Source organism: Miniopterus natalensis, chromosome 8, assembly GCF_054644295.1.
Source record: "Miniopterus natalensis isolate mMinNat1 chromosome 8, mMinNat1.hap1, whole genome shotgun sequence".
Lineage (NCBI taxonomy): Eukaryota > Metazoa > Chordata > Mammalia > Chiroptera > Miniopteridae > Miniopterus > Miniopterus natalensis.
Genome location: NC_142088.1, coordinates 15660299 through 15672771, shown reverse-complemented (window position 1 = coordinate 15672771; position 12473 = coordinate 15660299). Strand labels below are relative to the sequence as shown.

The 12473-nt window shown below is 42.3% G+C and overlaps 1 protein-coding gene across 1 annotated transcript; it reads left to right on the top strand.

Annotated features, from left to right (window-relative positions):
• Window positions 1-263: 263 nt before the first annotated feature.
• On the top strand, window positions 264-1514 carry LOC107524809 (PC-esterase domain-containing protein 1B-like). The gene has a single exon (XM_087819975.1). The coding sequence runs from the start codon at window positions 264-266 to the stop codon at window positions 1512-1514; it is 1251 nt and encodes a 416-aa protein (XP_087676101.1).
• The last annotated feature ends 10959 nt before the right edge of the window (window positions 1515-12473 follow it).

The window sequence follows — 12473 nt, the reverse complement described above, 5'->3', positions numbered from 1 at the left end:
GGCTCTGCGCCTCCGCTCCGCCAGGTGGAGCTCAGCCCCGCACGGCGCCTCTGGGGTTCAGAGGTCACGCACGTACGGGGTCCAAATCCTCTCCGGCTGAGGAGGACTTGGGACGGCGCCTCCTTCCCCCGCGCCAGGCGGAGCTCCACCCAACCCACACCCCGCTGCCCTCGGTGCAGGGCGCTTCCGCCCCACCTGAGCTCCCTTCCCACTTGCCCCGAGCAAAGGCGAGGCTGGGCCACCGCCCGCGCCAGCCGCGCCCCATGGCCCACCTGCGCTCCTGCGAAGTCCGGCAGCTGCTGCACAACAAGTTCGTGGTCATCATGGGGGACTCCGTGCAGAGGGCCGTGTACAAGGACCTGGTGGTCCTGCTGCAGAAGGACAGCCTGCTGTCCACCAGCCAGCTGAAGGCCAAGGGTGAGCTGACTTTCGAGGGGGACATCTTGCTGGAGGGTGGCCGGTGGGGCCGCATGCACAATGGCACCCACTACCGCGAGGTCCGCCAGTTCCGCTCGGCCCACCACCTGCTGCGCTTCTACTTCCTCACCCGCGTCTTCTCCCCGTACGTCGTGGAGGTCCTGGAGGACCTGCGGCGGGGCCAGCACGCCCCGGACCTGGTGGTCATCAACTCCTGCCTCTGGGACCTCTCGCGCTACGGCGCGGATTTCCGAAGAGGCTACCGCGAGGACCTGGGGAGCCTGTTCGGGCTCCTGGGCCGCGCGCTGCCCGAGCCCTGCCTCCTGGTGTGGAACACCGCCATGCCGGTGGCCGAGGTCGTCTCGGGCGGCTTCCTGCTGCCCGAGCACCAGCACCGGGGGGCGCACCTGCGGCTGGACGTGATGGAGGCCAACTTCTACAGCTCCGTGGAGGCCAGCCGGCACGGCTTCGACGTGCTCGACCTGCACTTCCACTTCCGCCACGCGGCGCGGCACCGGCAGCGGGACGGCGTGCACTGGGACCAGCGCGCGCACCGCCGCCTCTCGCAGCTGCTGCTGGCGCACGTGGCCGACGCCTGGGGCGTGGACCTCCCCCCGCGCCGCGCGGTGGGCAGGTGGGTCCGGGAGGGGCCCGGCGGCCGAAGCGCGGGCCCGGCGGCGGGGAGGCAGCGCCGGGAGAGCAGAGGTGACTCGGGACAACGGGCCTCGTCCAGGGCCCCGCCCAGGTCGTCCAGGCCCCCGCCCAGGTCCTCGTCTGTGCGCGCCCCCCTGCGACCTTCTTCACCCATTGCCCAGCCTCGCCCTCTGTTCCCGCCCTATGGCCAAGGCGCCTTTGTGCCTTCCTACCATTCTTTACCGCCCCAGCAATTCTACAATAACCATTCCAGGGTCCAGGGGGGATATAATGGCGACACAAACTCGAGGATTGGGCCGCAGCACCGTCTGGGCCCCATCCGCAGAGTTTCTCTCCAGCATCAGCGCAGAGGGTCCCCTCCGTACCCTCCCCAGCGCCCCAGCGGGCCCCGCAGACACCAGCGAAGGCACACCCAGAGGCAAGGCCCCGGTGGCCATATCTAGACCCGGGCTCCTTCCCAGTACAGTCAGTGGGCTGAAAGGCTGCCAGAGTTGTTTCAGTCAGGCCTGGTCTTCAGCCACCCTGCCGTGGTGAGGTTTCCTGAGGCTTCTTACTCTCACCAGGGAACAGCCTCACACATTCTCCTTTGTCAGAGCCTCCGCAGCACTTATGGGTGAGGGGGCGACAACCCAGACCACCGCACCATTCTCATTTTAGCATTTGTGCAGAAATGAGCTCTGAATGAACACAACCGCGCCCACACGGTTGTCTTAGCTATGTCTTTGAATAGTAAGTATTCTCTCCATAAATATTCTTCCTAAAAAAATTAATAACAATTTTAATCCTTAAAAGTTACCAAGACATTTCTTTTAAGACAATATCACCATTGGTTTTGACATACGCTTATAGAGCTTAATGCTCAAAGTTTTCACCGTAAGTCGTCTTTCAGATTTTTTGAAGTTATCTGGCCTTCAATATAACATTTATCCTTAAAAAAAGGATTCCGTTCACTAATGATTTTTTTTTCTGTTAGAAACAGAAATCTTTATTTTTTTAGTGCAATTTTAGATTCACAGCAAAATGGAAAATAGAGGGTTTCCATGTACTTCCCATACAGACTCCCCCACTGTCAACATCCCACACCAAGATTGTACATGTGTTATTTTCAGTGAAACTACATTGTCATCATTATTACCGAAAGTCCATTTTTTAGGTTTCACTCCTGGTGTCGTACATTCTATGGGTTATATGTATGATATGTATCCAACATTATAGTATCATACAGATTGTTTCACTGCCATAAAATTTCTCTCTGCCCTTCCTCTTCATCCATCCCCTGCCCAACCCCTGGTACCCTACCTATCCATAACTGTCTCCATAATATTGTGTTTTCTAGAATGTTATATAGTTAGAATCATATAGTAAGTAGCTTTTTCAGATTGGCTTTTTGTTTCGCTTAGTAATATACATTTAATGTTCTCCCGTGCCTTTTCACGGGTTATAATAGCTCATTTCCTTTACTGGTGAATACTATTCCATAACTGGATGTACCAATGTTTATCCATTTACCTACTGAGAAACATCTTAGTTGTTCCCAAGTTTTGGCAATTATAAATAAAACTGTTTTAAACATTCATGTGCAGGTTTTTGTGTGGATATAAGTTTTTTACTCCCTTGGGTAAATACCAAGGAATATGATTGTTGGATTGTATGATGAGTGTATGTTTAGTTTTGTAAGAAACTGCCAAACTGTCTTCCAAAGTGACTGACTGTATCATTTTTAATTCCCATCAGCAGTGTGTGAGAGTTTCTGTTGCTCTACATCCCTGGTAGCATTTGGTGGTGTCAATGTGTTGGATTTTCACCATTCTGATAGGTATGTGGTGGTATATCATTGTTTAAATCTGCAATTCCCTAATGACGTAGGACACTGAGCATCTTTTCATATTCATATTTGCCATCTGTATATCTTCTTGATGAGGTGTCTGTTCAGTACTTTTGGCCATTTTTAATTAGTTCATTTTATTTGAGTCTTAGGGTTCTTTATTTTGAATAACAGTATTTTATCAGATACATCTTTTAGAAATATATTCTCCCAATCTGTGGCTTGTCTTTTCATTTTCTTGACAATATCTTTTACAGAGCAGAAGTTTGGGGTTTTGTTAAATTTATTTTTATTGTTGATGCTATTAAAGATATCCCTCTCCCCCTCCCCTTTACCCACCTCCACCCAGCCCCCACCATCACCACACTGTTGTCTATATCCATGGGCCATGCATATATGCTCTTTGCCTAATCCCTTCACCTTCTTTCATCCAGTTCCCACCCCACCCCCACCCCCACCCCCGACCTCTGTCAGTCTGTTCCATGTATCCACGCCTCTGGTTCTATTTTATTCATCAGTTTATTTTGTTCATTAGATTCCACATATAAGCGAGATCATATGGTACTTGTCTTTCTCTGTCTGGCTTATTTTGCTTAGCACAATAATATCCAGGTATATCCATGCTGTCCCAAAAGGTAAGAGTTCCTTTTTTACAGCTGTGTAGTTTTTAATTTTAATGAAGTCCCACTTATTAGTTGTTACATTCATGGATTGTGCCTTTTGTGTTGTATCTAAAAGGTTAGCACCAAACCCCAGATCATCTAGATTTTCTCCTATATTACCTTCTAGAGTTTTTTTAATTTTGCATTTTACATTTAGGTACATGATCTAGTTTGAGTTAATATTTGTGAAAGGTGTAAAGTCTGTCTGGATTCATTTGTTTGCATGTGTGTATGCCCATTTAATCTCGTATCATTTGTTGCCTGAAGTTGGATGCTGTCAGTCTTACAGTTTTGTTTTTCTTCAATATTATGTTGGCTATTCTGGATCTTTTGCCTCTTGGCACAAATTTTAGAATGAGTTTGTGAATATCCACAAATAGCTTGCTGGGATTTTCATTGGGATTGCACTGAATCTGTAGATCAAATAGAGAAGAATTGACATCTTGACCATTTCAGGCTGGTCTTCCTGTCTACCTGTGAACATGAAGTATTTCTCCACTTATTTAGTTCTTTGATTTCTTTCACCAGGATTTTATGGTTTTCTTTATTTAGATGTTGTCCATATTTTGTTAGGTTTATTCCTGTTTCATTTTGGGGGATACTAATGTAAATGGCTTGTGTGTGTGTTTATTTTGAATTCAAGTTGTTCATTGCTGGTATATAGAAAAGCAAGCACTATTTGTATATTTACCTTGTATCATGCATCCTTGATGTAATCACTTATTGCTTCCAGGAATATTTTTACTGATTCAGATTTTTCTTCATAGACAGTCATGTCATCTGTTAACAAGTACAGTTTTAATTCTTATTCCCCAATATGTATACCTTCTATTTCCTTTTCTTGTCTTATTCATTCTCTATATCTTCCAGTATAATGTTGAAAAGGAGTAGTGAGAAGGGACATCCTGTCCTTCCTCCTGATTGTAGTGAGAAAGCTTATAGTTTCACCATTAAATAAGATAACTGTTAAGTTTTCGTATATGTTTTTTAATCAAGTTGAGGATGTTCCCCAATTTCTGGTTGGCTAAGTTTTTATCATAAATGGGGGTAGGTATGAGCATGTGAATTTTCTTCTGTAGCTTGTTGATGTGATGGATTACATTACTTTGATTTTTGGATGTTGAACCAGCTTTGCATATCTGAAACAATCCCCACTTGGTCACAGTGCATAATTTTTAATACATGTTTGGATTTGATTTACTAATACTCTGTTGAAGGCTATGGTATGTATATTTTTGAAAAATACTGGCTTCTAATACTACTTTCTTACAATGTCTTTGTCTGGTTTGGAGATTAGAATTATGCTGGCCTCATAGAATGAGTATGGAAGTATTCCCTGGGTTTCTGTCTTCCAGAAGAAATTATAGAGAATTTGTTATCATTTCTTCCACAAGTGTTTTGTAGAATTCACCAGTGAACCCATCTGCGCCTGGTGCTTTCTGTTTTGGAAAAGTTATAAAATTATTGATTGAATTTCTTTAATAACTATATGCCTATTCAGATTGTCTGTTTCTTCTTGTGTGAGTTTCATCAGTATTGTGTCTTTTAAGGAATTGGTTCATTTCATCTACATAAATAAATTTGTGGGCCATAGAGTTGTTCATAATACTCTTTAATCATTCTTATTCTTTCAGTGTCCACAAGATCTGCAGTGATGTCCCCGCTTTCCTTTTTGATAGTAATAATTTGTGTCCTCTCTCTCCTTAGTTTGTTTGTTGTTTTTTTTCTTTCCTGGCTATTACTGATTTTTTTAAAAAAATCAGTGATAGCCAAGAAACTTTTTGTTTCCTTGATTTTTCTCTATAGATTTTCTGTTTTCAATTTCTTTGGTTTCTGCTCTAGTTTTAACCATTTTTTTCTTCTGCTTACTTTAGATTTAACTTTCATTTTCTAGTTCTCTAAGGTGGAAGCTTAGGTTATTGATTTTAGATATTCCTTCTTTCGCAATACTTGCAATCAAATAACACTGCTTCATGGGTAGTCCAAGGTTATACATACATCAAACACATTTTAGCTTTTATTATTATGAACAAGCTATTATCTATTCAATCAATTATGATTAAAAAAATAAAAGTTTTCATTAACTTATTCCTTCTATAATGCTCCTCTTTTCCTTACACAGACTGAGTTTCTGTATCAGGCTACTAATGAGCTCATCGAAGGCATTCTTTATTTCTGTTACAGCATTTTCTCCTTCTCTGAAAAACTTTAACATTTCTTGCAAAATAAATCTACTGGCAAAAATTCTTTCAATTTTTGTTTGAGAACGTATGTCTCCATCTTGAAGGATAATTTCATAGGGTACAGAATTCTAGGTTAGTGTTTGTTTTTTCTCTCGACACTATATTTCACTTCAATCTCTTCCTGTTTGTATAATTTCTGAAAAGTTTAATATAATTCTTATCCTTGCTCTTCTATAGGTAAGGTGTTCCCTCTGGCTTTTTTCAAGATTTCTTTTTATCTTTGATTAGCTGCGGTTTAAATATGATATGCCTACATGTAGATTTTTTTTTTACATTTATCCTGCCTGATGTTCTCTGAATTTACTATATCTGTGGTTAGTTTCTGACATTAATTTGGGGAAATTTTCAGTCTTTATTGCTTCAAATTTTTTGCTTTGTTTCTTTTGCTCTTTCTTCTCTGGTATTCCCATTATGCCTGTTAAACCTTTCGTAGTTGTCCCACAGTTCTTGGATATTCTGTTACTTTTTTTTTTCCAGCCTCTCTTCGCTTTGCTTTTTAGCTCTGGAATTTCTATCGACATATCCTTAAGCTCACTGATTTTTCCCTCAGCTGTGTCATGCTACTAATGAGCTCATCGAAGGCATTCTTTATTTCTGTTACAGCATTTTTTATTTCTACAGTTCTTTCTTATTTTTCCTTAGAATTTCTGTCTCTCTGCTTACATTACCCATTTGTTCTTGTATATTGTCTGCTTTTTCTTTCAAAGCCTGTAGCATATTAATTATTGTTGTTTCAAATTCCCAGTCTGATCATTACAACATCCCTACCATATCTGAGTCTGGTTCTGGTGCTTGCTCTGTCTCTTTAAACTGTGATTTTTGCCTTTTAGTATGCCTTGTAATTTTTTTTTTTTTTAATTAAAAGCTAGACATGATGTACTGGGTAAAGGAACTGTGATAAATAAGCCATGATCTGGGTAGGATGGGGTTCTGGGGAGGAAGCATTCTATAGTACTATAATTAGGTCTCAGTCTTTTAGTGAACTTGAGTCCCTGGACTATGACCTTCGTAAATACTTCTCACACACACACACCCCCCCCAACCTTAGATGGGACAGGATAACAAGAGAAGGTTGGAGTTGGCTATTTCCCTTCTGTCAAGTTGGTTAGGCTCTGAAATATCCCAGTAGATTAGGCTCTGGGAAAATAAGTTTCTGTTGAGGGCAGGCCTTGTTAAGGACAGAGAGCTCTGGCATACTTCAATATTGCTACTTTTCCTTTCCCCTGCCTGAATCATGAAATTTTTCTCTCATATTCACTGTGAGAACCTGGTAGGGCTCCTGAAGGTAAAACTCACAAAGGTGTTGGGCCACCCCTAAAACGGGGCTCTCCTGGAGATTTTTGCTTTCAGATTTGTTCCTACTGAGCTTCCAGCAAATTTTCAGTTACAGTTTAGGTTTTCCTACCCTGGTACTGGTCCCCACAAAGGATCTGCTTGAGGGTTTGTGTTTCAGCACATTGTGATTCTCTGTATCTGCCTGCCTCTCCAATTTTGGGGACAGCAAGTTGCCCTATGACCTCTATTCTCTGACAGATTTAAAGAGACTTGTTGAGTTTCAGTTTGTTCAGCGTATTGTTTGTCAGAACGGAGCAATGATTTCCGAGTCCCTTACATGCTGGACTAGAAACCAGAAGTCTGGTCTAGTACATTTTGACATGGCCCAGAGAACTGAAGCATATTGCAGTGTAAGCTAGAACACTCACTAAATAATTTCTCACAGCTTTCTTGTGTATTTTTTATTCTTTAACACTACCTATTTCTTTTATAGCTTATGCATTTTTTAAACTTCTGGTTTAAAAATTAGTATACTTCCCCATCAACTATTCTTGGTTAGAATTTTACTTCTGATTACCCTCGCCAGAAATACTACCCCCATGTGGTGTGACGAAGTATGGATTTACAGCAGCCTGCCCTCAATCTCTGTCTTTGTATCCTTTCTCCAGTTTAAGTGTGGTTATTAGCTTGGGCTAGAAGCCCACATGGCAAAGTAATGGCAAAGTAAGCATCATCACACATCCAGTTTTATTATATGAACAGGAAATTAAAGGCAACATTTCCATCACATTTCCTCAATAATCATTGCTGTGGAGTTTCAATAATGAAAGAAGATTAACACATTATGATGTAGAGCGTTTTCAGGGAATTAGGATATTGCATAAAAATAAATATGGTTGAACATTCCCTCACTGTTACATTTATGCTGGGCCCCCTTATGTCTCACTTGTCATAATTCTCTGTAGCAGGTCACTTTGAAAAAGGTTCCATTCTCTCCCCATCCTTTGTTAGACTCTCCCCAGGTTTTCATAGGCCCATAAACTTGGTAACGCACACCCATGCAGAGACCAAAGCTCATCTCAGTACATCTTGTGTCACAGTGCACCCATCAATCCACCAAGGACAGAGAGAAAACTACAGCCCTACACCCCCTTTACTGGGGTTTTGTGCATGCGGCCTGATTTCACTGCGTCTGTCAAGCCGTTCTTTATCAGAGAGTCTAACAGCCTTTGAGTGCACGGTGCTCTATCACTTACATAAGTGATTATGTAATAGGGGTTATATTGATCTTTCTGGTGTATGCTCTAAAGTGGCTGGCACAAAAGCCAGCGAGGCAGCTAGTTTGAGCAGTATGGGTCATTTACAAACTTCAGGATGAAATGCCGCAGGATGCCAGGGAAAACGTTTTTGTTTTTCCAGGGGGAACCATAGTTCATGAAGTGTGGTTAATGTACCATATCTGTATACCCTTAAAATCATTTTATAACCACACTGAGTGCCTCTAAACATTAAATATATTTTATAAGTAGTTGGTTAACTAGCTGTTGTGTGCTTTAAATAGTAAATAAAATGGAAAGGCACTAAACAGTGACTATATTTCATAGGGTAAGATGCTTTTTCAGCCACTTAATAATTCTCAATGTTAAGAAAAATTGATTTTCTAACTGCTGAGTGCCTCTGAAAATTAGCATCTTATCTTCCTACAGGGGATGCTTTTCAGTTAGCCCCTTTTCTTTCAGCTTTTGATTTAATGATTTCTAAGGTCCTCTTCTTTCTAAAAACTTCTATAGGTTCTATTGGACAATAATTTCACTTGGGCATACTGGGTAAAATATAAAACAGGAAAAAATTCCATCTTACCTTTTTGAATGTTCACTTGAAAAGAAATAGTTCTTCACTTACTGACTGTTCCTTATCTCCCACCACCCCTCTCTCCCCTCAAGAGCAGGACTGCACAGAGAGACCTAGGACAATGGCACAGAACTTAAGAGTACTAACGTCCAAGTACTAATTTCCTTCACAAGGCACATCTGAGCAGTGGATGCATTTTGCACTTGTGAAAGCCTAATAAGGGAAAGGGATTCCCTAAGAGGTGGTAAGAGTCACATATCTTCATGGCAAATTAAGTCTTTCTTCAGGTCCTTAATAAACTCTTTCTGGCCTTTCAGAAAATCAGATTGCCAATGCTTAGACCTTCCAGACAGATGTAATACTATCTCTTAGCATCACACAAATGGAGAGCTAAAATAATCAGACATTCTACAATTACAGGAAACAGCATTAAAGAAGACTCGACTCTTGGTGCCTACACCACACCAGCTGGGTGACCCTTGGGATGTCACAGAGCCTCCTTGAGTAATCTATGGTATAACCTCATCAGTAAAATGCATGGTTTGAGCTAGATGGTAAACTCTGGCTGCTGGATAATATCCATGAGCCCCTTTTAGATCTAATAATTTAAACATTTCTTCTAACCCCTCATTGCTGTGTCTCAGGTGTGTGTGCTCACCAGTTCCACAGAGTAGGTGACTGGCGTGTTGAGGCCTGAGGAAGAGCTGATAAGCATCAAACTTCCTGAGACATGTGCTTATACTTAGAAAGAATGCAGCAAGTGAGTAAAATTCTTCTCAGATACGCCCTCAACATTCCCACTAATGTCACTGGGAACTATATGGGATCAGATGAGGACAGGTTTCTGGTCTGGGGCCAAACCCAGTGATGAGCTGGCACTTAGTTATCCACATTAGACTGATGGCGGTCTCCTGTTTCATAGGCGCGAGCAAAGATGTGACCAAGGACAAAACACTCCCGGGAGACTGTAAGCTCTCTGGGGTGAGGGTGTTATCTGAGTCACCGTTTTATCCCCAGCATCTAGTCAATAGTATTTTCTCAGTAAACATTTGTGGAGCTAAACTGAATCCCTTAAGCAAACGTAGCCAACCAGACAGACATACCAACTGTCTAAAATGGAAAATCCCCCAAGACTTGAGATATCACTCAGTCTAAGCCCTCTATTCAATAGTGTTACAAGAGAAGCAACACGAAAATCATAATTGTCCAAAGAAGGAATCATTTTGCTGATTGGATTGAATCCAGAAACTGCTACCCCAGCCAAAAAGCAGAGTAAGGTCTCACCCCTCCTCCAACTTATATATTCCAAAATACGGAAGAGAGAAACAGGGAACACAAATCCGAATGTCATAGCATGGAGCTTCACCTTACTACTGAGGTAGGCAACAGTAATTAACAGGTAACGGAGTACTCTGTGTCAGCTCTTACTCTAAGAGCTCTATGGATATATCTAATTTAAATCTCACTCCAGACTTCTTAGGTAGACATTATGTTATTACCATTTTCTAGATGAAAAAAAGCACCAGGGTTTTTGAAGAACCTCAAAGCCTGGGTAATTCAGAAGACACATGACTGAATCTAAAGCAGTAGTCGTCATACATAGCTCTGCATTTAAAATCTGAACTTCTAACGGTCAATCATCATTCAAATAAAAATATTCTGCAGTTGATGTTAAACTTCATGATGTGAGAAAGCATCATAGTAAAGAACAATATGAAACACAGGAAATGAGTCAGCAAACCAGAAGTCAAAAGTGATGTGGCCGGGAAAAGAAACAATTACCAAGCCGCAATTGGAGAAAGATGTTATCTGTCTCAGTGAGTACAATTCCAGTGAACAGGGTACGTGTATATTCATATATTTTGGTGCATCAGAAAAAGCGGCCAGAAATTATATATACAAAAGGGCCTATTTTTCCCCATGGCTGGCCCTAGGCAGAATTGTTGACTGTAATGGAGTAATGGGCTTATGTTTCAGATTTTGGTACAAATTGTAATTCTGTTACCAACTGGTCACATGACGTTGGGCAAGGTCAGTACATCTCTTGAAGTCTCAGTTTCCCTCAGATGGTAAAGGAAGGGCATGGGCTCAACAAACTCAAAGTCTCCTTCAAACTCTGCAAGTCCGTGTCTTGGGTGGGTGGTTTATCTCGGTGTCCTCCTAGATCCTATTTCTGTAGTCTGTGGGTCCTATTTCTGTATTCCCTGGATCCTATTTCTGTATTCCCGGATCCTATTTTTGTATTCCCTGGATCCTATTTCTGACCTACCTCTGACCCAATGCATCTGCTCCTTTTTTAGTCGCCTTCTCTCTTCCTTCTCGTGAAACATGCATCAGTCAGGGTTCCCACATGAAACGTGGCACATTCAGACAAAGAAAAGCCCAGATGATTTCATCAAAGGACTAAGAAAGGAGTAGGGAAGGTGTAGTGAAGATGCAGTGCAATTCCTTGGATGAGGAAGCAGGTGGGATCCAAATGGGGAGAGATGTGCAGGGAGGGCCACTTTGAGAAAAACTGAGACTTTGGAAGCAAGGAAATAGATAACCCAAACTCGTACTTCTTTCTTCTCATATCCCACTGGGGCTCCGCATGTGATAAACCCAACTAGACACAGGAATAAAGAAATTTTGTTGCTGTGTTTCAAATGGCTTAATCACAAAGGACACAAAAGGGGGGCAGAGGGTAGAAAATATATCAGAAAGGCCGATGGAAGATTTACAGCAGACTCATTCTTAAGGAAGGCTCTACTATTGATCCATCTATTATATTTCTGGATAAATTATGTCAATGTGTTGGAAATGTCACATGCACCTTTAGTCCTTTCTTAAAAATAAATAATGCATATGCATAAAAAATAAATAAAAGAAGCAAACGACTTCAAAGAAAATAAAAGCCTCCTTAGTAGAAAGCAACTATTCCTTCCACACCCCAGCCCTAATATCCAGGCTGTCCTTCTCATTCCCACACCTCGTCTCCTCCCATCACATTTAGTGCCTTTGTAAAAAGCAAAACAATCTTCTGGGAAGACAGGGCAATGCAATCCCAGGTCAGAGACAGAATTTAGCTCGCTGACCCTGGCAGGATTTCACTTTGCCCTCTCAGCCAACACTTGTGTGCAGCTCACAACCTGCACTGATGTCCATGGCTGCCCTGGCAGAGACCCAGGTCCCATCCTGAAGAGCAACCATGGCTACCTGTATATTTTAATTCTTCCTTTAATTGCGGAGTGCAAACTCCTGAAGATTTGGGGAAAACAGGTGCGTAAACAAGAGGAGAGGCTTGAACATGACTTGTGAGCCATCTACTCATCGATAGCCAGTACCATCTGCTTCACCTGGTAGAAGACCAGCCCTGAGTATCTTACTCAGTGTTTAGTCAACAAATGTTGGTTGAAGCATGCAATGTGTCAGGCACTGATCTAGGCTCAAAATTAACGGAAAAAATCTCTACAGTCTGGTGAGAGAAATAAGTACAGTGAAGCACTGACAAGCGCTACAGGGAAATGCAGGCCAAGGGGTTTAGGGTGGGGTGAGGAAGTGCGGGGG

Coding starts and splice junctions, on each gene's coding strand:
- LOC107524809 (XM_087819975.1), top strand. CDS start 264: ATGGCCCACCTGCGCTCCTGCGAAGTCCGGCAGCTGCTGCACAACAAG.